Source organism: Schistocerca cancellata, chromosome 6 (genome assembly GCF_023864275.1).
Source record: "Schistocerca cancellata isolate TAMUIC-IGC-003103 chromosome 6, iqSchCanc2.1, whole genome shotgun sequence".
Taxonomy (NCBI): Eukaryota; Metazoa; Arthropoda; class Insecta; order Orthoptera; family Acrididae; genus Schistocerca; species Schistocerca cancellata.
The window spans coordinates 283,523,419-283,549,359 of record NC_064631.1 but is presented as its reverse complement, the minus strand read 5'-3'; the positions used below and the strand labels follow the sequence as shown (position 1 = coordinate 283,549,359).

At 41.8% G+C, this 25,941-nt stretch overlaps 1 protein-coding gene across 4 annotated transcripts in view; it reads right to left on the bottom strand.

The window, feature by feature from the left end:
• Positions 1 to 227: 227 nt before the first annotated feature.
• Positions 228 to 25,941, bottom strand: part of LOC126190842 (scm-like with four MBT domains protein 1) — a 179,104-nt gene continuing 153,390 nt past the window's right edge. For all 4 annotated transcript variants that reach the window (XM_049931422.1, XM_049931423.1, XM_049931424.1 and 1 more), the window contains 3 exons: positions 17,179 to 17,311; positions 12,475 to 12,664; positions 228 to 663 (listed from right to left, as the gene is read on the bottom strand). In XM_049931422.1, the coding sequence (XP_049787379.1) occupies positions 511 to 663; positions 12,475 to 12,664; positions 17,179 to 17,311 (476 nt within the window). In that variant the 3' untranslated portion in view covers positions 228 to 510. The remainder of the gene's footprint in view (positions 664 to 12,474; positions 12,665 to 17,178; positions 17,312 to 25,941) is intronic.

The following is a 25,941-nucleotide window of genomic DNA, read 5'->3' as shown; positions in this document are numbered from 1 at the left end:
ACCCTGTATATCTATGGGATTCAGTGCATACACATGATACTTTGTATATATCAACTGATGGATAATTTAACAACATTTGAAACTTGTTGATGTAACAACATCTGATTGCAGTTGGGAATACAAGTATGACCAATAAGATAAAGGACCGAACACTCTTAGTACCAGTGAGTTAGAGTTATTTTTATACATTTGTAGCAGCCAAAAATCTGAGTCTTAGACAAACAAAGTATGTGTTGGCAGTCTTTTATTCTTTTATTCTGTACAGGCTATACTTACATTTTTTATTGGCATGAATGGCTGCTTAAGAGGTTTGTGCCAATTATAATATCTAAAACATTTCAATTTCCTTTAAACTATTAACACAGATCAACAGTTGTACATCACTTAAACCAAAAGGCTTTGCAATTTATAATTACTATGATGTGACAATACTTTTAACCTGTTAGTCTCTCTCTCTCATTATCTTTGTCTGCTTATTTCTCCAGTACCCCGTTGGTGGGATTCCTGTTATTAATCCTGTCTTTTGGTGTAATACTGTAATAGGAAGGCCAGTTTGACCCTCTCAATGTGTCGACACACCATAAGAGCTGCATCTGGTTGCATAAACAAGTGCTTCTCCAGTGTTGGCAGGTTCAGCATCATGAATGCCTGTCCATCAATCATCTATAACAAGGAAAATTTACATTGTATCAGTATGGAAATTAATCGAGGAAACTATTACGAGATAGAATTGATGGCCATAACTTATCTTCAGGAGGCAAAATATTCAGTATTGTCAACAGAAAATTATCAAGAAAAAAAAGGTACATGGCACTATCGCAGCTCTCAAACTACTAATTCATTCCCCAGGGAGCAAAGACGGACAGACTGGGGCAGTTAGAAAAGAGGGATAGGTCACTTAGATCTCAGGTTGAGAGGGATCCACATGTAATGAGGATGAGATAGATGAAGGTCACAGGGGAAGAGTCAGAGAGAGTACGAGATCAGAGATACCACATTGGTAAGCCTCATGCTGGCTTCAGTCCAGAGATGAAGAGGACAGAGTGAGAAGTAAAGACAACTTACTAGGAAGAGAAAAGAATATTGCAATCAAGTAGCATGAGCAAAAGTTGCTCTCGTAAATTAGCAGCAAGACTGACATACAAGTTGTTACAGTGCTGTCAAATTCAAGGCTGGTACTGGGGTGGGAACCACTTGACTTTATTTATCCACTTAATGCCAGTTTGCTGCACCAAGTTGTAGTTTTCACTAGTATATCATGGAAATAATGTTAATAAATACTGCCTTATAGCTGTAAGGTTGGTTATAGCATGACGTCGCAATATTCGGTGTGGTAGCAGCTGCAAGTAGTATCGTTTACACCTCACACACTACTGGCTGGGGAGTTTGCTTTCGCGTAAGATGTATGTGTGCCCGTGCACTTGTCACACATCGGTTGTGTTAAAACTTCAAGTGGCAGAAGCCACAATATTAATAGTGTATTTTTATCAAATATTAAAAGTGAAAATTTGTATTATTGAGTGCTACATGTTATTGAATCACATATTTGTGACTTAACGCTCTTGTCACTATCAGTGAGAACCATACCCACTTACGACTGACATCCACCCTTTAACTTGACGACTAGGTTCCTTTCCAGCCTGGAATATATTAACTAAACTGTGAGGATAGAATGATGAGAAGAGTAAGTAGTGTGAGCTTACAGTGGGACATGTGACACAGGACTTCAAACATCAAAGGACTTCAAACATCATGCTGTCTTTCGATCTTGCCCATCTACCCCAGTAGCAAAAGAAGAATCTCTGTGAGTTTACAAGCAAATGCTTCACAATGCCTTAAAAATTTCATCAAGAATTGTGTTGGATAGAATTTTGTGTATTATGTAGTTAGCAAACTTTTCTGGTGATGGTTGATGCTTTTAATTGTGCAATGATAAAGCTTCAACTATAAGAAAATGGCTAGTACCACTAATATTGTTGACCAAGTGCAACTTGCAGAAGGTGCATTATTGGATGTTTCGGGAGGAGAGCTGCAGATACTCAAATTAGTGGAGATGCAGATTTTGATCCAAAAGTGCCAATGTCAACAATAAAGACTACGAATGTTCATGAATTGGAAATGAGTGACTTGAAATATGGCTTACTGTTGAAGCTTGTCCAAGGAATAAAGAAAACGAATTCTACTGTTCAAGAGACTAGCAAAGAAATAAGAGATAGGCATATGTGACATGACTTAATGCACAGATATGATGAACTGAAATTTGAATCTGATTCATGACACAAAATTTTGAAACTGAAAGCATAACTGTAAAAAGTGAATTAGAGGAACATAAAGAACACTGTTAGCAGTCACTTACCAAAACAACAAATCTCTGGACTCAACAAAACACTTAGATCACTATAGTGAAACACTTCTGTGCAGCAAAACATAACTGCTGTGTCCTGAAACTTACACTTGTGTTTTTGAGTGCGCTGAGCATGTCGTCACTGCATGTGTATGTTTGAATCCGCTGCCAACTATATCAGTGAGGTGCCTGCTGTGAGGCCACATGTGGGAGGCATGCGCACAGCGAGGTCTCCGCCACACTGTCCGCTGGTGACTCACCCACATATATATGCACAGAGCAGCACTGAATGTTGTCTGATTATGTGTAAATATTGGTCTCTAAGCTTCTGACAGACAATAGGATTTATTGTCACCACCGATATACAATCGCAATAAGGGTGCAATGAGTAGCTATTTTCAGTATCACTGGGATAAAATCATATATCTGGATGATTTGGTACAGGATAAAGATTTAATTCAGTTTTTTTTAAGGCCCACAGGATACCGTAATATATATATATATATATATATATATATATATATATATATATATATATATATATATATATAAACAAAGATGTTGTGACCCACCAAATGAAAGCGCTGGCAGGCCGACAGACACACAAACGAACACAAACACACACACAAAATTCAAGTTTTCGCAACAAACTGCCGCCCCACCAGGAAAGAGGGAAGGAGAGGGAAAGACAAAAGGATGTGGGTTCTAAGGGAGAGGGCAAGGAGTCACCCCAGTCCCGGGAGCGGAAAGACCCACCCTAGGGGGAAAAAGGGACGGACACACACTCGCACACACACACATATCCATCCACACATATACAGACCAAATAAAGAGAAAATAAGACGACAGGAAAGATTTTGAAATGCAAAAACAACAATAACAAACGTAATTGTTGGGTTTAAATTAATGACATGGTTATAATAGAAGGAAACATTCCACGCAGGAAAAATATACCTAAAAACAAAGATGATGTGACCCATCAAATGAAAGCGCTGGCAGGCTAACAGACACACAAACGAACACAAACACACACACAAAATTCAAGCTTTCGCAACAAACTGCCGCCCCACTAGGAAAGAGGGAAGGAGAGGGAAAGACAAAAGGATGTGGGTTCTAAGGGAGAGGGCAAGGAGTCACCCCAGTCCCGGGAGCGGAAAGAGCCACCCTAGGGGGAAAAAGGGACGGGCACACACTCCCACACACACACATATCCATCCACACATATACACATATTTGGTCTGTATATGTGTGGATGGATATGTGTGTGTGTGTGCGAGCGTGTGCCCGTCCCTTTTTCCCCCTAGGGTGGGTCTTTCCACTCCCGGGACTGGGGTGACTCCTTGCCCTCTCCCTTAGAACCCACATCCTTTTGTCTTTCCCTCTCCTTCCCTCTTTCCTGGTGGGGCGGCAGTTTGTTGCGAAAACTTGAATTTTGTGTGTGTGTTTGTGTTCGTTTGTGTGTCTGTCGGCCTGCCAGCGCTTTCATTTGGTGGGTCACATCATCTTTGTTTTTAGGTATATTTTTCCTGCGTGGAATGTTTCCTTCTATTATAACCATATATATATATATATATATATATATATATATATATATATTTAAAAAGAAAGATGATGAGACTTACCCAACAAAAGCGCTGGCAGGTCGATAGACACACAAATAAACACAAACATACACACAAAACTCTAGCTTTCGCAACCAACGGTTGCCTCGTCAGGAAAGAGGGAAGGAGAAGGAAAGACAAAAGGATATGGGTTTTAAGGGAGAGGGTAAGGAGTCATTCCAATCCCGGGAGCGGAAAGACTTACCTTAGGGGGAAAAAAGGACAGGTATACACTCGCACACACACACATATCCATCCATACATACAAGACACAAGCAGACATTTGTAAAGGCAAAGAGTCTGCTTGTGTCTTGTATGTATGGATGGATATGTGTGTGTGTGTGCGAGTGTATACCTGTCCTTTTTTCCCCCTAAGGTAAGTCTTTCCGCTCCCGGGATTGGAATGACTCCTTACCCTCTCCCTTAAAACCCATATCCTTTTGTCTTTCCTTCTCCTTCCCTCTTTCCTGACGAGGCAACCGTTGGTTGCGAAAGCTAGAGTTTTGTGTGTATGTTTGTGTTGATTTGTGTGTCTATCGACCTGCCAGCGCTTTTGTTGGGTAAGTCTCATCATCTTTCTTTTTAAATATATTTTTCCCACGTGGAATGTTTCCCTCTATTATATTCATATATATATATATATATATATATATATATATATATATATATAAAGAAAGATGATGAGACTTACCAAACAAAAGCGCTGGCAGGTCGATAGACACACAAACAAACACATAAAATTCTAGCTTTCGCAACCAACGGTTGCCTCGTCAGGAAAGGGGGAAGGAGAGGGAAAGACGAAAGGATTTGGGTTTTAAGGGAGAGGGTAAGGAGTCATTCCAATCCCGGGAGCGGAAAGACTTACCTTAGGGGGAAAAAAGGACGGGTATACACTCGCACACACACACATATACAGACACAAGCAGACATATACAGAGGCAAAGAGTTTGGGCAGAGATGTCAGTCGAGGCGGAAGTGCAGAGGCAAAGATGTTGTTGAATGACAGGTGAGGTATGAGTGGCAGCAACTTGAAATTAGTGGAGATTGAGGCCTGGTGGATAACGGGACGAGAGGATATACTGAAGAGCATGTTCCCATCTCCGGAGTTCGGATAGGTTGGTGTTAGTGGGAAGTATCCAGATAACCCGGACGGAGTAACACTGCGCCAAGATGTGCTGGCCGTGCACCAAGGCATGTTTAGCCACAGGGTGATCCTCATTACCAACAAACACTGTCTGCCTGTGTCCATTCATGCAAATGGACAGTTTGTTGCTGGTCATTCCCACATAGAATGCGTCACAGTGTAGGCAGGTCAGTTGGTAGATCACGTGGGTGCTTTCACACGTGGCTCTGCTTTTGATCGTGTACACCTTCCGGGTTACAGGACTGGAGTAGGTGGTGGTGGGAGGGTGCATGGGACAGGTTTTACACCGGGGGCGGTTACAAGGGTGGGAGCCAGAGGGTAGGGAAGGTGGTTTGGGGATTTCATAGGGATGAACTAAGAGGTTACGAAGGTTAGGTGGATGGCGGAAAGACACTCTTGGTGGAGTGGGGAGGATTTCATGAAGGATGGATCTCATTTCAGGGCAGGATTTGAGGAAGTCGTATCCCTGCTGGAGAGCCACATTCACAGTCTGATCCAGTCCCGGAAAGTATCCTGTCACAAGTGGGGCACTTTTGGGGTTCTTCTGTGGGAGGTTCCGGGTTTGAAGGGATGAGGAAGTGGCTCTGGTTATTTGCTTCTGTACCAGGTCGGGAGGGTAGTTACGGGATGCGAAAGCTGTTTTCAGGTTGTTGGTGTAATGGTTCAAGGATTCCGGACTGGAGCAGATTCGTTTGCCACGAAGACCTAGGCTGTAGGGAAGGGACCGTTTGATGTGGAATGGGTGGCAGCTGTCATAATGGAGGTACTGTTGCTTGTTGGTGGGTTTGATGTGGACGGACGTGTGAAGCTGGCCATTGGACAGGTGGAGGTCAACGTCAAGGAAAGTGGCATGGGATTTAGAGTAGGACCAGGTGAATCTGATGGAACCAAAGGAGTTGAGGTTGGAGAGGAAATTCTGGAGTTCTTCTTCACTGTGAGTCCAGATCATGAAAATGTCATCAATAAATCTGTACCAAACTTTGGGTTGGCAGGCCTGGGTAACCAAGAAGGCTTCCTCTAAGCGACCCATGAATAGGTTGGCGTACGAGGGGGCCATCCTGGTACCCATGGCTGTTCCCTTTAATTGTTGGTATGTCTGGCCTTCGAAAGTGAAGAAGTTGTGGGTCAGGATGAAGCTGGCTAAGGTAATGAGGAAAGAGGTTTTAGGTAGGGTGGAAGGGCTCCATCGCAGCGAGGCCCTGGACATGCGGAATATTTGTGTATAAGGAAGTGGCATCAATGGTTACAAGGATGGTTTCCGGGGGTAACAGACTGGGTAGGGATTCCAGGCGTTTGAGAAAGTGGTTGGTGTCTTTGATGAAGAATGGGAGACTGCATGTAATGGGTTGAAGGTGTTGATCTACGTAGGCAGAGATGCGTTCTGTGGGGGCTTGGTAACCAGCTACAATGGGACGGCCGGGATGATTGGGTTTGTGAATTTTAGGAAGAAGGAAGAAGGTAGAAGGTAGAGGTGCGGGGTGTTGGTGGGGTCAGGAGGTTGATGGAGTCAGGTGAAAGGTTTTTTAGGGGGCCTAAGGTTCTGAGGATTCCTTGAAGCTCCGCCTGGACATCAGGAATGGGATTACCTTGGCAAACTTTGTAAGTAGTGTTGTCTGAAAGCTGATGCAGTCCCTCAGCCACATACTCCCGACGATCAAGTACCACAGTCGTGGAACCCTTGTCCGCCGGAAGAATGACGATGGATCGGTCAGCCTTCAGATCACGGATAGCCTGGGCTTCAGCAGTGGTGATGTTGGGAGTAGGATTAAGGTTTTTTAAGAAGGATTGAGAGGCAAGGCTGGAAGTCAGAAATTCCTGGAAGGTTTGGAGAGGGTGATTTTGAGGAAGAGGAGGTGGGTCCCGCTGTGACGGAGGACGGAACTGTTCCAGGCAGGGTTCAATTTGGATAGTGTCTTGGGGAGTTGGATCATTAGGAGTAGGATTAGGATTATTTTTCTTCGTGGCAAAGTGATATTTCCAGCAGAGAGTACGGGTGTAGGACAGGAAATCCTTGATGAGGGCTGTTTGGTTGAATCTGGGAGTGGGGCTGAAGGTGAGGCCTTTGGATAGGACAGAGGTTTCGGATTGGGAGAGAGGTTTGGAGGAAAGATTAACTACTGAATTGGGGTGTTGTGGTTCCAGATTGTGTTGATTGGAATTTTGAGGTTTTAGAGGGAGTGGAGCTGGAAGTGGGAGATTGAGTAGATGGGAGAGACTGGGTCTGTGTGCAATGAGAGGAGGTTGAGGTTTGCTGGAAAGGTTGTGAAGGGTGAGTGAGTTGCCTTTCCGGAGGTGGGAAACCAGGAGATTGGATAGTTTTTTAAGGTGGAGGGTGGCATGCTGTTCTAATTTGCGGTTGGCCTGTAGGAGGATGCTCTGAACAGCCGGTGTGGATGTGGGAGAGGAAAGATTGAGGACTTTTATTAAGGATAGGAGTTGACGAGTGTGTTGATTGGCTGAGTTGATGTGTAGGTGAAGGATTAGGTGGGTGAGGGCAATGGATTGTTCAGTTTGGAACTGGTATAGGGACTGATGGAAAGAAGAGTTGCAGCCAGAGATGGGAACTTTAAGTGTGAGGCCTTTGGGGGTGATGCCAAATGTCAGACAAGCCTGAGAAAATAAAATATGGGAGTGTAATCTGGCTAGGGCGAAGGCATGTTTGCGGAGGGAATGTAAATAAAACTTAATGGGGTCGTTGTGGAGGTGTTGTGAGGGTGACATGGTATTAGAAGGTGGAAAGTGTAACATTAGGCTGAAATGAAAATGAAAATAAATATAAAAATATATGGGGAGAGATAAAGGTGAACTAGAAAGCAAATGGAGATCTGGTGTGAAAAAAGGCGAAAAAGTGTTGGTTAGAGCTGGGCTATGTTGATCCTGTGGTGAACTGGTGTAGGTAAACAACGATGTGCATAAAGGTTAGGTGGCTGTGTTGCCGCCAAAACACATTAAAGGGTGGAGAAATTCGGGAAAATTTCGAAAAAACTACATGAAGATGTATTAAAAGGAGTGGTTTGGTGGTGGCAGATTATGGAAATGAGGCTAACAATTGTCTGATGAAGAAATAATGACGTTAAAACCTGTGGGAAGCGGCTAAAAATCATCGGTGATGTGAGATATAAGGCAAAAGTTATTAGAACTAGCCGAAAAGGTTGTTTAATAGACGAAAGGAACTGTTTGTGAACTAGAAACGGTGGATTTTATAGCAGCGGTAGTGTTGAAAGCGGAAAAAAAAAATGTTTTTGGTTATGGTTTGGAAGTGGGTTACGTATTATTACGTATTACATATTATTGAGTATATATCGGCGGGATAAAATTGTATAGTGGATTACGGTAAAAAGGAGAAGGTGAATACAAAGTGAAACTACTGGCAAATGTGGGAATGACCAGCAACAAACTGTCCATTCGCATGAATGGACACAGGCAGACAGTGTTTGTTGGTAATGAGGATCACCCTGTGGCTAAACATGGCTTGGTGCATGGCCAGCACATCTTGGCGCAGTGTTACGCCGTCCGGGTTATCTGGATACTTCCCACTAACACCAACCTATCCGAACTCTGGAGATGGGAACTTGCTCTTCAATATATCCTCTCTTCCCGTTATCCACCAGGCCTCAATCTCCGCTAATTTCAAGTTGCCGACACTCATACCACACCTGTCATTCAACAACATCTTTGCCTCTGCACTTCTGCCTCGACTGACATCTATGCCCAAACTCCTTGCCTCTGTATATGTCTGCTTGTGTCTGTATATGTGTGGATGGATATGTGTGTGTATTGCACCAGTGTATACCCGTCCTTTTTTCCCCCTAAGGTAAGTCTTTCCGCTCCCGGGATTGGAATGACTCCTTACCCTCTCCCTTAAAAGCTTTCGTTTGGTAAGTCAAATCATCTTTGTTTATATATATATATATAATAGAGGGAAACATTCCACGTGGGAAAAATATATTTAAAAAGACAGATGATGAGACTTACCGAACAAAAGCGCTGGCAGGTCGATAGGTCTATCGACCTGCCAGCGCTTTTGTTCAGTAAGTCTCTCTCTCTCTCTCTCTCTCTCTCTCTCTCTCTCTATATATATATATATATATATATATATATATATATATATATATATATATATAAAAAGGTGATGAGACTTACCAAACAAAAGCGCTGGCAGGTCGATAGACACACAAACAAACACAAACATACACACAAAATCTAGCTTTCGCAACCAATGGTTGCCTCGTCAGGAAAGAGGGAAGGAGAGGGAAAGACAAAAGGATTTGGGTTTTAAGGGAGAGGGTAAGGAGTCATTCCAATCCCGGGAGCGGAAAGACTTACCTTAGGGGGAAAAAAGGACAGGTATACACTCGCACACACACACATATCCATCCTCATATACACAGACACAAGCAGACATTTGTAAAGGCAAAGAGTTTGGGCAGAGATGTCAGTCGGGTCGGATGTACAAAGGCAAAGATGATGTTGAAAGACAGGTGAGGTACGAGCGGCGGCAAATTGAAATTAGAAATTAGCGGAGATTGAGGCCTGGCGGATAGCGAGAAGAGAGGATATGCTGAAGGGCAAGTTCCCATCTCCGGAGTTCTGACAGGTTGGTGTTAGTGGGAAGTATCCAGATAACCCGGACGGTGTAACACTGTGCCAAGATGTGCTGACCGTGCACCAAGGCATGTTTAGCCACAGGGTGATCCTCATTACCAACAAACACTGTCTGCCTGTGTCCATTCATGCGAATGGACAGTTTGTTGCTGGTCATTCCCACATAGAACGCTTCACAGTGTAGGCAGGTCAGTTGGTAAATCACGTGGGTGCTTTCACACGTGGCTCTGCCTTTGATCGTGTACACCTTCCGGGTTACAGGACTGGAATAGGTGGTGGTGGGGGGGTGCATGGGACAGGTTTTACACCGGGGGCGGTTACAGGGGTAGGAGCCAGAGGGTAGGGAAGGTGGTCTGGGGATTTCATAGGGATGAACTAAGAGGTTGCGAAGGTTAGGTGGACGGCGGAAAGACACTCTTGGTGGAGTGGGGAGGATTTCATGAAGGATGGATCTCATTTCAGGGCAGGATTTGAGGAAGTCGTATCCCTGCTGGTCAGCACATCTTGGCACAGTGTTACACCGTCCGGGTTATCTGGATACTTCCCACTAACACCAACCTGTCAGAACTCCGGAGATGGGAACTTGCCCTTCAGCATATCCTCTCTTCTCGCTATCCGCCAGGCCTCAATCTCCGCTAATTTCTAATTTCAATTTGCCGCCGCTCGTACCTCACCTGTCTTTCAACATCATCTTTGCCTTTGTACATCCGACCCGACTGACATCTCTGCCCAAACTCTTTGCCTTTACAAATGTCTGCTTGTGTCTGTGTATATGAGGATGGATATGTGTGTGTGTGCGAGTGTATACCTGTCCTTTTTTCCCCCTAAGGTAAGTCTTTCCGCTCCCGGGATTGGAATGACTCCTTACCCTCTCCCTTAAAACCCAAATCCTTTTGTCTTTCCCTCTCCTTCCCTCTTTCCTGATGAGGCAACCATTGGTTGCGAAAGCTAGATTTTGTGTGTATGTTTGTGTTTGTTTGTGTGTCTATCGACCTGCCAGCGCTTTTGTTTGGTAAGTCTCATCACCTTTTTAAATATATTTTTCCCACGTGGAATGTTTCCCTCTATTATATATATATATATATATATATATATATATATATATATATATAATAGAAGGAAACATTCCACGAAGGAAAAATATACTTAAAAACAAAGATGATGTGACTTACCAAATGAAAGTGCTGGCAGGTCGACAGACACACAAACGAACACAAACATACACACAAAATTCAAGCTTTCGCAACAAACTGTTGCCTCATCAGGAAAGAGGGAAGGAGAGGGAAAGACGAAAGGATGTGGGTTTTAAGGGAGAGGGTAAGGAGTCATTCCAGTCCCGGGAGCGGAAAGACTTACGTTAGGGGGAAAAAAGGACGGGTATACACGGGTATACACTCGCGCGCACACACACACACACATATCCATCCACACATATACAGACACAAATAACAGCCTTAAATATGTCTGCTTGTGTCTGTATATGTGTGGATGGATATGTGTGTGTGTGTGCGAGTGTATACCCGTCCTTTTTTCCCCCTAAGGTAAGTCTTTCCGCTCCCGGGACTGGAATGACTCCTTACCCTCTCCCTTAAAACCCACATCCTTTCGTCTTTCCCTCTCCTTCCCTCTTTCCTGATGAGGCAACAGATTGTTGCGAAAGCTTGAATTTTGTGTGTATGTTTGTGTTCGTCTGTGTGTCTGTCGACCTGCCAGCACTTTCATTTGGTAAGTCACATCATCTTTGTTTTTAGGTATATATATGTGTAACTAACTAATTGGAACCAAACTTCTTTCAGCCCTTCCTATGAATCAGCGATTGAATCTCAGAAAATATGTTTCCGGATCCATTTTTACTGGATTTGTTCCAATCTTTCAAAATATTCAGCATTACTTTTCTCGACTTTTTAACACCCTAGATTTTGTAATATATCATAAATTATATTACTACGAGACTTGTATCTCCCTGTAACAATCAGGGACAATTTGTATTTACTTCTCATATATTAAATGTCACATCTACACTAAGTTCTGCAATGAAATCCAGTTTTGTGTACTGCCTATGTCTCTATGATACCCTCGCCTCTCCTCCTTGTGTTCCAATGTTTTGCTCAACTGCAATTTCTGGCTAGAGCATACCTGTAAATCATCATCATAAGCAATTTCATTATTAGATATTCCATTTTCTGCAAAAATTACTTCATCTGCATTATTTTAAGTAATTTCATTACTATATATTCTATTTTCTGCAAAAATTACTTCATCTGCATTCTTTTCACTATGTGTGCAGATTTACTGCGTGCGCTTGAGCCGCTCAGGCACTGAATGTATTCACGTAGACCTCAGAGACCTTTTCTTTTTTTTAGATGAATCCTCACAAGTCTTAACAACAAACTGAACAATGATTTGTAGAGCAAATCTCAGATGTTAGCTCATTTCCTCTTACTTGACATTATTTATTGTACTGGTACTTTTGAAGGCCGATTTAAATTACTGTTGTACACTATATAAATTTGCTACCAGTTTACTGAGGAGAGTACAGTAGATCTGTTCCATAAGTAATTTGCAATACCACTATAAAAAGAACTGGAAGAACATCACTGCATAGAGGTGTGGTATTTTAAACATTGGTATTATGTAGATTACACCACAAATGATGTAGTACTGCGTAGCTCCCACTATGTGTGAAATGGGCATGAAAAGCTACTAATTTATGAACTTAGAAAATCAAATTATACATGTTATTCTTAAACTAGCCTACTTAAACTATGTTTACACCTTACCTCTTCCTTAAATTTATCAGCAATTGGGGCACATTCACCAGTAGAGACCAGGTAATGATGTAAATCATCTTCTGTCCAGTACAAAGGATTGGAATTCAGATGATAATTAAACAGTTTAATATGCTTTGAGTTATAGCCAATTTCATCTTCTTCCGAATCATTCTCTTCCCTTCGAGAAGGTACAAGCAACCTGCAACATAGTATTCTCAATATAAAGAACTAATGATTAAATTTTGGATTTGCTGGAACACGAATTCAATGTAAGAGAGCAATTCCCTCATGTAACACAATCTGAAGTGAAATGATGAAATGTATTAAGGGTAACAGAAAGCTGGGAGGATAGCAAAAATCAAAATTTACAGAACAGAGTAAAAGAAGTAAAGAGGGTCATGAAAGAATCTGTTGAAACAAAATAGTGGAAAACTCCTTAAGAGAGATAGCACAGACTAGCATGGTGCAACCCTAAGGAAAACATTACCTTAAATGTTGATGGAGTAGGTGCCAGTGATGAAAATACTGTTAATACAGTTAAAGTTAGATGGTACCATCTTCTACAAAGTATTCATTTGCTGGTAGACAGTAACTGATGACACTTACTAAAACACTTGCAGATCTAATAAATGAAGTAAATACTCGATTTTATGTATTAATTGTTATACTATTTTCATCAGAAATTGATCTAGTGCCACTGGAATAGAGGTTCAATTAACATATTCCATTATCCTCATAGTGCTGTACTTTTATATGCTAACTGAGTACTTCAGCTTTTCCTTCCACAGCTTCTCTTTCCTCAATTTTCAGTTCCACCCTGAAGACAGAATACAAGTTCATCCCTTGAGCCTACCCCCATGAACCATGGACCTTGCCGTTGGTGGGGAGGCTTGCGTGCCTCAGCAATACAGATGGCCATACCGTAGGTGCAACCACAACGGAGGGGCATCTGTTGAGAGGCCAGACAAACGTGTGGTTCCTGAAGAGGGGCAGCACCCTTTTCAGTAGTTGCAGGGGCAACAGTCTGGATGATTGACTGATCTGGCCTTGCAACACTAACCAAAATGGCCTTGCTGTGCTGGTACTGCGAACAGCTGAAAGCAAGGGGAAACTACAGCCGTAATTTTTCCCAAGGGCATGCAGCTTTACTGTCTGGTTAAATGATGATGGCGTCCTCTTGGGTAAAATATTCCGGAGGTAAAATAATGCCCCATTCAGATCTCCAGGTGGGGACTACTCAAGAGGATGTCATTATCAGGAGAAAGAAAACTGGCTTTCTACGGATCGGAGCGTGGAATGTCAGATCCCTTAATCGGGCAGGTAGGTTAGAAAATTTAAAAAGGGAAATGGATACGTTGAAGTTAGATATAGTGGGAATTAGTGAAGTTCAGTGGCAGAAGGAACAAGACTTGGTCAGGTGAATACAAGGTTATAAATACAAAATCAAATAGGGGTAATGAAGGATTAGGTTTAATAATGAATAAAAAAAATTGGAGTGCGGGTAAGCTACTACAAACAGCATAATGAACGCATTATTGTGGACAAGATAGACACGAAGCCCATGCTTACTACAGTACTACAAGTTTATAAGCCAACTAGCTCTGCAGATGATGAAGAAATTGATGAAATGTATGATGAGATAAAAGAAATTATTCAGGTACTGAAGGGAGACGAAAATTTAATAGTCATGGGTGACTGGAATTCAATAGTAGGAAAAGGGAGAGAAGGAAACATAGTGGGTGAGTATGGATTGGGGGAGAGAAATGAAAGAGGAAGCCGTCTGGTAGAATTTTGCACAGAGCATAACTTAATCATAGCTAACACTTGGTTCAAGAATCATAAAAGAAGGTTGTATACATGGAAGAATCCTGGAGATACTAGAAGGTATCAGATAGATTATATAATGGTAAGACAGAGATTTAGGAACCAGGTTTTAAATTGTAAGACATTTCCAGGGGCAGATGTGGACTCCGACCACAATCTATTGGTTATGAACTGTAGATTAAAACTGAAGAAACTGCAAAAAGGTGGGAATTTAAGGAGATGGGACCTGGATAAACTGACTAAACCAGATGTTGTACAGAGTTTCAGGGAGAGCATAAGGGAACAATTGACAGGAATGGGGGAAAGAAATACAGTAGAAGAAGAATGGGTAGCTTTGAGGAATGAAATAGTGAAGGCACCAGATGATGAAGTAGGTAAAAAGACGAGGGCTAGTAGAAATCCTTGGGTAACAGAAGAAATATTGTATTTAATTGATGAAAGCAGAAAATATAAAAATGCAGTAAATGAAGCAGGCAAAAGGGAATAAAAACGTCTCAAAAATGAGATCGACAGGAAGTGTAAAATGGCTAAGCAGGGATGGCTAGAGAACAAATATAACGATGTACAGGCTTATCTCACTAGGGGTAAGATAGATACTGCCTACACGAAAATTAAAGAGACCTTTGGAGAAAAGAGAGCCACTTGTATGAATATCAAGAGCTCAGATGGAAACCCAGTTCTAAGCAAAGAAGGGAAAGCAGAAAGGTGAAAGGAGTATATAGAGGGTCTATACAAGGGCGATGTACTTGAGGACAATATTATGGAAAAGGAAGAGGATTTAGATGAAGATTAAATGGGAGATACGATACTGTGTGAAGAGTTCAACAGAGCACTGAAAGACCTGAGTCGAAACAAGGCCTCGGGAGTAGACAGCATTCCATTGGAACTACTGATGGCCTCGGGAGAGGCAGTCCTGACAAAACTCTACCATCTGGTGAGCAAGATGTATGAGACAGGCGAAATACCCTCAGACTTCAAGAAGAATATAATAATTCCAATCCCAAAGAAAGCAGGTGATGACAGATGTGAAAATTACCAAATTATCAGTTTAATAAGTCACAGCTGCAAAATACTAACGCGTATTCTTTACAGACGAATGGAAAAACTGGTAGAAGCCGGCCTTGGGAAAGATCAGTTTGGATTCTGCAGAAATGTTGGAACACGTCAGGCAATACTGACCCTACGACTTACGTTAGAAAATAGATTAAGGAAAGGCAAACCTACATTTCTAGCATTTGTAGACTTAGAGAAAGCTTTTGACAATGTTGACTGGAATGCTCTCTTTCAAATTCTAAAGGTGGCAGGGGTAAAATACAGTGAGCGAAAGGCTATTTACAATTTGTATAGAAACCAGATAACAGTTATAAGAGTCGAGGGGCATGAGAGGGAAGCAGGGGTTGGGAAGGGAGTGAGACAGGGTTGTAGCCTCTCCCCGATGTTATTCAATCTGTATACTGAGCAAGCAGTAAAGGAAACAAAAGAAAAATTCGGAGTAGGTATTAAAGTCCATGGAGAAGAAATAAAAACGTTGAGGTTCGCCGATGACATTGTAATTCTGTCAGAGACAGCAAAGGACTTGGAAGAGCAGTTGAACGGAATGGACAGTGTCTTGAATGGAGAATATAAGATGAACATCAACAAAAGCAAAACGAGGATAATGGAATGTAGTCGAATTAAGTCGGGTGGTGTTGAGGGTATTAGACTAGGAAATGAGACACTTAAACTACTAAAGGAGTTTTGCTATTTGGGGAGCAAAATAACTAATGATGGTCGAAGTAGAGGATATAAAATGTAGACTGGCAATGACAAGGAAAGCATTTCTGAAGAAGAGAAATTTCTTAATATCGAGTATAGATTTAAGTGTCAGGAAGTCGTTTCTAAAGTATTTGTATGGAGTGTAGCCATGTATGGAAGTGAAACATGGACGATAAATAGTTTGGACAAGAAGAGAATAGAAGCTTTCGAAATGTGGTGTTACAGAAGAATGCTGAAGATTAGATGGGTAGATCACATAACTAATGAGGAGGTATTGAATAGAACTGGGGAGAAGAGGAGTTTGTGGCACAACTTGACAAGAAGAAGGGACCGGTTGGTAGGACATGTTCCGAGGCATCAAGGACTCACAAATTTAGCGTTGGAGGTCAGTGTGGAGGGTAAAAATAGTAGAGGGAGACCAAGAGATGAATACAGTAAGCAGATTCAGAAGGATGTAGGTTGCAGTAAGTACTGGGAGATGAAGAAGCTTGCACAGGATAGAGTAGCATGGAGAGCTGCATCAAACCAGTCGCAGGACTGAAGACAACAACAACAACAACAACAACCCTTGAGCACTGAAAAGAGAAAGGAGTGGGCGGGGCGGGGGGGGGGGGGGGGGGGGGTTGTTGTTGTAGTGGTGATGAATACACTACAGGTATACTTGACTTCAAATAATTTTAACTACAGTGTTCTTGCTGAAAGCTTGTAAGTTGCTAGCAAAAATATGTTACTAACAAAGATATCTCCTAAGTAAATGGCACATACTGTCTAAATTTTACACTATCTGTAATTCTATCTGCCAAACAATGAAAAATCTGGGATGGATTAACAACAATCGAAAAGGACAGATTGCTGCTCTATAAAGAGGAGATGTTGAGATATTATCCAGCAGCTCTTTTTTTTTATGTGCCTGTCTGTTACTAAACACCTATATGTGATGAGTAGTATCCTATCCTTGTCATATGTTGTATTTGTATTGTGTCATACAGAACATTTCAGTATGTGCTGATTAAGTTTTCATGACACTTAAGTCTGCTTCTCACTTGAACCCCTGCTCTGCCATAGCTTATCATAAATCGCAACATTACTTACCATTGCTGCTGATTTGTCAGATGAATTACAATTCCAACTTACCTTATGGAAGACGATGTTTGGTGGTGATTTCCAGGTGCAGTTGGAGTCTTCAAATCCTTCTTCGGCACTGAAGTATCTGACTCAACGATGGTACCAGTGTCTGAAGTATTTGATGATTCCCGTATTGTTTTGTCTGTCCACATGTAATAGAAAATTAAGTATGCTTGGTGCACAAAATGGGGCAAACAAATCTTTATAAATTTTCAATGTATTTCCTTTGTATTTATTATATAACAATAGAGAAGAAAAAATATATAGACGGTACAGGTAATGGAAGGGAAGTTTGGGAATGTTAGGAGGGTAAGTCAGGGACTGTAGGGAATATTCGGAAGAAACATAGACATGGTTGGCTGTTATTTGGAAAAGTTGTTCACTTGTTGGCAGCAAAATGGTGTATGAAGTATGTAGTACCAGCACAAAACAGTATTTATCTGCACATGTATTTCTGGGAAGTAGTTGCAGTAAGTGTATGAAACTAAGCGATCTCCATATGGGGATACTCAGAGGATTCTTTGTTGATGTAAGATGGTTGGGGGATGGTATATGTGGTCATATCATGACTGAGGAATAAACTTGTGCCATAGTCTCTGTGCATTTATGCATGGAAACAGGAGAGATGGAAACAGGAGAAATGGAAACAAAGATAGACGAGTTAAGCAACATCCAATAATTTACGAGTAAAGGAGACCACTCCCCAAATAGTAGAAATGTTGGCGACCCCCCCCCCCCCCCAATACCCAACCTCCCCCCCCCCCCCACACACAAATGACAATTGTGCCAGCTTGGCAGGTGGATTGGGGTGATGGGTTGTGTCAGGTAGGGTAGGTAGAGCGAGAACAATGTGGAAAGCTGGACGAGGGTTAGGAGACGGGTAGCTAGTGCACTGGAGGAAAGAAACAGGTGTGTGGTATACAAATACTGGAGAGGTAGGCAGTGGGTGCACAGGTACCAGAGCCAATGGGTTTGGATGGTGCATGATGAATATGCTGAAGGTCTCACAAACGATGTCACAGACATGCACTATCCCCGAAACCTAGTTCAGAAACAAATTTCCTGCACTACACCCTCACATACCCTAATCTTCCTACCACACATAAGAACTAGCTGCAAAGAAGCAACACCCTCTGGAAAGGAGTGCCCCTCTCATCAATGAATATCATCCCAAACTGCAGCATCTAAACCGTATCCTTTGTCAGAGCACTGACTATCTATTATTATGGCCAGAAATCTATCACCATGCCCATGATACTTCTCATGTCTCCTAAAGTGGTATTCCACTGTCCACCCAACCTATACAACATCCTGGTCCATTTCCAACCTCTTGGCACAGGTGTCATATTGCTGCGGGAGACCTCCACGATTTACCTGCCCAGCACATCCTACTCTGGTAGTGTCACACGCTTATCCTATCCCACCAGAGGAAGAGTCACCTGTAACAGCAGTCTTGTAACATACCATCTCTGCTGCTGCAATTTCTGCATGTTTTTTTATGTGGGTATGGTCACCAACCAGGTGTTCACCAGAGTGAATAGCCATCGCCAAACAGTGGCCAACGGCAGAGCTGACTAGTGGCAGAACACGTGGCTGAAAACAGGATCTTGAATTCAATAGCCACTTCACAACCCATGCCACCTGGATCCTTTTCCCCAGCATCAGTTTTTCTGAAATGCACAGATATCCTTCACTCCCTTAATGCTCCTGGTCTCAATCTCTACTAGTCCACTGGATCCACACCCTCTGCCCAACAACCTCCACCACCTCTGTCCTATCACCCCATCCCCCAATCGATGTCTCAACACCATCATCATCGTGTGCCTCACAAACTCACTGGCTCCAGTGCATGTGCACAGTGATCCCCCCACGCCCCCTCCCACCTGTTGCATTCCTATTCTGCACACACACACACACACACACACACACACACACACACACACACACACACACCTCCCACCACTAGCTAGCCACCACCCCCTCCCCCCCCACTTCCTGCTCCAGCCCATCCCAATCCCCATTCCCATCTCACCTGACACTTTAATCATTCCCCCCCCCCCCCCCCTCCCCCCAACTGACAATTCAACACCTGTGCTGTTTGTTTGGTGACTGGTTTCCTTTACTCCTAAATTATTGACATTCTGCCAGAAATTTCGTTACAATATTTAACCACATTGTGGTCATTAATTACGGTTGACAAGTTCAAGACGGAAGTATTTGTTGACATCCATGGCTGATTGCTATGGAAGTAAACTGAGCTGGATATGCTTATGCTCCACAGTGATGCATATTTGCACATTGTCCACATCAAATGAGATGGTACACACTGTTTTGGCAGCAGTGTTTAGGATCACGGGCCAGACAGACCTAAGCTTTCTCCACATGATTACCCCACACTGAAGTGTTGAATGCTGAATGCAAGTGCTCTAATTATTATCAAGTGTTTCATGAAGCAGAGGAAGGATGATTCAACTAGCAATCTCTACAAGTATGCCCCACTATGCTATCTGCTACTGGAATTGTGTTGTACTGACTCCAAAATAAATATTACACTAATTATTAGGAGCATTGAACCACCATCCTCCCAAAAACAAGGCCAATGTCTTATCACTGTAGAGTATTGCATAGTAAGAACAATGGATATTTTATGCAGAGGTTGTATTTGATAGGCCAGAGTATACAGGAAAGGACAGATTACATCAGCTGAGGCCAAGGAAGCGTATCCATTATGACTGTCCAAAGAAATTATTAATATTTTAGCAATTTTGTGAAATTTTGTTAAAACGCATACAGAAAATATCCCTTTTTTATAAGGGCAGCAAAAGCAAAATATGCATAGATGCAAAGGCACTGGCACCCATGTGATTGTGCATGCCCGTGTGCACGTGCACAGCCCCCCCACCCCGCACGGACACACCCGCACCCGCTTTGTGAGTAAATTTTCTACTTGCCCAGTTACATTATATTTTCAAAAGTTGGTTATTTTCGTTTCTGTATAAGTCTTGTTTGCATAGTTGAGAAAAGTCTTGTATTCATAAATCAAACAAGACATTCCACATCAAAGCAAGATACCACAATTATAGCTATGTTACAATTTACATCAAACTAAGCTCAGTTGGTAAGAGCATGGACTGTGAAGTGCTAAGGTCTGGGTTTGATTTCCTGCCATGCATGTATAGTAAGTTAAAAAGGTCTTAGATATGCCATGCTAAGATTAATATATTAGGGCTTCCAGACATAGTAGATATAATGACCACATTCAAACCTTGTACTCTAAAGACACACAGTATGCATACTTTACTTTGAATTTAGATGCCACTAAAAGGGTGTTTTATGTTTATGGGTTGTGAGAATAGTGGCTTGTATTGTAAGAATACCTCTGATCTTGGTTAATAGTCAGCAGAGGTTCTTCATTCAATATTTGTGTTCAATGTGTGTGCAAAAATCTCACAAACTGCATCAGAATTGCATGAATTATGTGTGTACTGGAAGTATTGTTGAGTGTGTTTTGTTCTGTCAGCTGCCATGTTAGTAACTGTTATTTTTCGTTCTTTCTACACCTACAGACATACTCTGCAAGCTAGCATATAGCGCATGGTGGGGGTTACCTTGTACCAGTATTAATCACTCCCTTTCATGTTCTATGCACAACTGAACAAGGGAAACAAGATTGTCTACATGACTCCGTAAGAGACATAATTTCTCTCATCTAGTCTTTTCAGTTCTTACGTGAGATGTATGTATGCGGTGGTACAATCACAAATGCCAGTTCTCTAAGCTTTTTCAATAGTGTTTCATGAACAGAATGCCATCTTTCTTCCACAGATTCCCATTTCAGCTCACATATCATTTCCTTACCCATTATGTGTTGATCAAAGCTACCAGTAAGAAATCTAGCAGCATGCCTCTAAATTGCTCAAGTGTTTGGTGACCCAAACACTCGAGAAGTACTCAATAATGGGTCACACAAGTGTTCCACATGCACTCTCCTTTACAGATAAGCTAAATTTTACTACAATTCTCTCAATAAGCCAAAGTAAAGCATTTCTTTTCACTACTACTGATCTTGCATGCTCATTCCATTAAACATCCCTTTGCAAAACTATGCCTAGTTATTTAACCGATGTGACTATCAAGCAGCACACCATTAACACTGTATTTGAACATTACAGGATTGTTTATTTACATTCTAAGCAAGGTGCCATCCATCACTGAAACAGAAGTTCTGTCTAATTCATCCTACATTCTCCTTCAGTCGCTCAACAACACTTTCCTGTGCATTACAGCATCATCAGCAAATATTCCAAAACTGCTGCTCACACTATCTGTCAGATCATCTTCTATCTATTAATACCAACTGATTAACTGAATAGACAAAAAATATACTCATCAAACAGCAGCCGGAGAAGACACACATAAAGTTTAAGGAAGTGTGCAAGATTAAGGACCAAGCGACTACTACTTCTGGCGCATGGTTTGAAAGGGGGGGAAGAGGGATGAAGGGATATGACTGGTGAGGTTTAGGAAATGGGGAGAGTTAGAATGTCACCCAGAGCCCCAGGTCAGGCGACTATTCTGTAAATCTCCCCATTTCCTAAACCTCGCCGTTCCTTTTCCTTCATCTCTCTTCCTTCCCCTTCAATCCTTTTGCAGAAGGAGCCACTGGCTCCAAAAGTTTGCACATTTCCTGAATCTCTGTATGTTCTTTCTCCAGCCACTGCTTGGTGAACAGATTTTTTATCCATCGAATCATATAGCATATTCGAAGATTTTCACTGTGTTGTGCATTCTGTCTGTATATAAGGGGTAATCTTGGAAATTACTGTAGAGATTTTGATCCTTTTCAACTAATAGATAGACTGATTCACAAAAAAGGTTTGTGTATAAAATTTATACATATTTCATGGAAACTGACTGAAATATAAAGAATTAAAACCACCACTGTGAAAATGATGCTAATAAAACCTAGTGGTACAGCCAACACAATTTTAGAAAGCAGTGAAGCTTGACCAAAATCCATGTTAGGCTTGACGGTGTAGTGGCACAGTTCGTGCTTGGAAGCCAAAAGATTGCATGATCAAATCCCGGGAGGAGCATGAGTTTTACACCCTGTGTTTCAACCTAGCATTCACCTTTCAGTGAGGTGGAGATTTACCATAAACGAAACATGGTTCAGATTCTACACTAGACTGTAGGTCGCCTTCCCCAACTGGATAATTGGGGTACGGTAGGACACACAACTCACCAAAGTAACATCCAATTGAAAGACTTCCAGCATGCCACTGGGCCATACAAAATTATTATTACCAGAATCTATATATCTACACATATATTCTCCTTCCATACTTATTATGAATTAAAGTCCCCATTGCCTTAATCCATCTTACATGAAAGCTTATCTCAGGAACTACTGTAGGGATATTGATACTTGCACTGCAGTTGCTAAATTCTCGGAGGACATGAATTTTGTCTGTCCCATATTTAATTGGTGTTTGGAGTGACATCTCATGACAATGATGGGAGCTGCGATCTACTGAACCACCTGCAGCATCGGGAGCAGGGCAGGGTGATGACTGCCAGCTAGTGGCTGGCTCTCATGGCCAGTTTGGACACAAAGTGGACTGGCGACCACCCTGCCGACAAATGGGCGGCCGCAGTAGTGTGGCACCTTTGATACCCTGCTCACATTGTTGGGTCGGTTGCGTTAAGTTGTATGGAGGTGATGATATTTAGCTACATAATACTGTTCTCTGAATTTTAAACGTAACTCTAAGCACTGACCCATAAAAAACAAAATTATTGCTATACCGGACAAGTTGACCAGCCACAGATACATAGCACTACCTGTACAAAGCCTGGATGGGTTGCTAGTTAGTAAACAAGAATGGTCCTGTTACACTTCCACAGGGATCTCCTGATTATACCTCTGTCTCTAATGAACACTCACTGCCCGAGAGAATGTACTGAGTTTCTATTACTTAAACCTGAGAACCTATGTTGTATGTTTGGACCTTCATTAACAGTCTGCAAAGTGCCATTGTGTCAAACAATTTCTGGAATACAGAATCTCCATGTTGCCCTCCAGCGACGGTTTGCACGATATCATGTGAGAAGAGTGCAAGTGTAGTCTTGCATGAGTAATGCTCTCTAAATCAGTGCTGATTTGTGGACAGAAGGTTTTCTGTCTTGAGGAAGATTATTGCATTCAAACTATGAATAAGCTCAAGAACTTTGCAACAAACTGATATTAAAGATATAACACTGTTCTATTACCCTTATTCTATATAGAAGTAAATTGCACTTTTTCTCAGTCACTTAGGACTTTGCACTGGGAGAGAGATTTACAATAAATGTAAGCTAAACAAGGGGCAATGCCAAAGAGTACTCTCTGCACAACTGAACTGTGATTCCATCCGGACTTTGACACTTCTTTGTTTTTTACTCTGTCAGTTGCTTCTCAATGCCACAGATGTCTATTACATGCATTCATACATATGCAAAAATGTATAAAAGGTGAAATTCTGATAAAGTGACTCTTATACATTGCTTGTCAAATTTAGAACTTGAAGGACTCTTGAATAATGACATAGCACTAGATGAGCGTACAAACACTGATGTAAAGATTATGATTCTTCTCATGAGCTGGAGAGTGAAAAACTGATTTGTGATAAATGTACAGTGTGTATACAAAAATTTGGGGCTTTCTGGTCACCCCCCCCCCCCCCCCTTTTCCACGCACAGACATATGAAGAGTGCATGAAATGTATTTGCAATTGCGAATATCAACAACCATCAGCCATGACAATGAAAATTTGTGCTAGGTCAGTACTTGAACTACGATTTCCCATTTTATGTGAGTACCAGGGGCGGCTTCTGAGGTAGTGCCGCTGTGCCGTTGCACCATTTGTATGAAAGAGAAATCTGTGCAAATTGCACATCAAACATTGTTTCGGAGAATGTATTTTCTGATTTGAAGAAGCCCGTTTTGCCCCGCACACTCTCGTGGTAGTTTTCTGAAGCCTGGAGCCAACTGCAGATTGGCACGGTCTGTGCTCATAAGCCCTGTATGAAAGGCTCAGCCATTGGTTTCTACACACTTCTTATGGCGGGGATGGAGCCACAGCTGGTTTGACTCAGAGCTTTACATTCCTTCTGCCAGAGAGCAGTAAACTGCAGAACCTATTGAAGCAAGATCTGACATCTAACGATCATGTTAGAATACATCACGGCGCAAACTTCTTGTAATCCAGTCTTACAATCTTTCTGCAAGTTCATGCTAATGCATTCATACACGCAAATTATCAGTAATTTTCCAAAAGAACAAATGGACTTGTGGCTGTGAAGAAAGCAACAATGTTTTTTGTTTTCCTTGCATGTTCTTTGGGGGAGATGTGCATTGGTGAAAGACTGGAATAACTGATACTGGGCATATGTGGTCTAAAATGAAAGTACAAGAAATGTCAAAGTGACACATGAATATTGTGCTTAGTCTTTCATTTCTAGGCAAAACCAACATTCAGCAGGAATTAGATTCACAATATAGACAGACAGTGTAGAAAAAAATAGGTATATATATTGAGTTTAATTGTAAACTGTATTCGGTTCTGTTGTGCTTTGGAACTGGCTCTCAGGGCCACGATGAATCTGATGCCTCTCAAAATAAGGTGGTTTTTCGTAAGATAATTCAATTCAGTGCAAAGCTGGCTAAAGATCTTAAAGTTCATCTCAGTCAAGCATGAGTATTCAACGGCATTTCTAAGACTGATCAGAACGAACTACTTCAATGCATGGTGGAAGTGTACCATGATGAAGTTTGTATGGAAATAAAATGTGCCGATTATGTTGCAGTAATTGTGGATGAAACCACAGATGTGTCTTGTGAATTTCAATTGGTTTCAACTTTGCTTTTAGTTTTAAATGTTGGTAATTTGATTAAATTTGCTTCGCAAAATCCTGATTATAAGTTCGAATAATTTATACATGCTCTATTATTCCTAGTACTGGCACTCATGTTGTAGCAGAACAGCAAGCACCACTCAAAACAAAGCGGAGCACATACATTGTTTGGTAATGGCTAGCGCACAACTGCTAGCTGAGCCGGACAGTGTTGTTAACGTGGTATTTCAGGTCCGATCTCCACCAGTATCTTAAGCACTTACATCAAATCCCCAACTACTTACGACTGCCATGTAAAAGTGTTTGCACATACCCTATGAGCAATGAAGAATTGTGCTATTGATACGCGTGTGCGGATGCATACATTTGTGTGTGTGAGAGAGAGATTTTCGGAGAAGGTATTATGTTTTATATCTCATGCAGACATGCCACAAACTGTTACTGTGCATAAGAATGGCGCTGTTGTAAAACATGTTTATTTCTGTTTCTCTACATGTTTTGTTTGATATAATTACTTACGAAACATATGAATTATTGACAAAATTCAATAATACGTTTGATGCTACCAAACAAAGTTTTTTTTTATATTCTATTTTTTTGGGTGCCGCCAATGGAATGCCTCAGCGGTCGCCATTTGGGGGGGGGGGGGGGGGGGGGGTAGTCACCTTAACCACTTCGGCTATTCAGCTATCCATGCCAGATCCGCAGCCAGACCCTAAGAAACATTGCATCATTCTTCTTAACAACAAAAGCACTGCAATATTGTACACGAAGCATAGTCACAAAGTTTCAATGCTCAACTTTTAAAAAAATCAAAGTGGAGCTACGAAACTTGGTGATGGTATTAGCTGTTCTTTACGCATTCACCCTTCAATA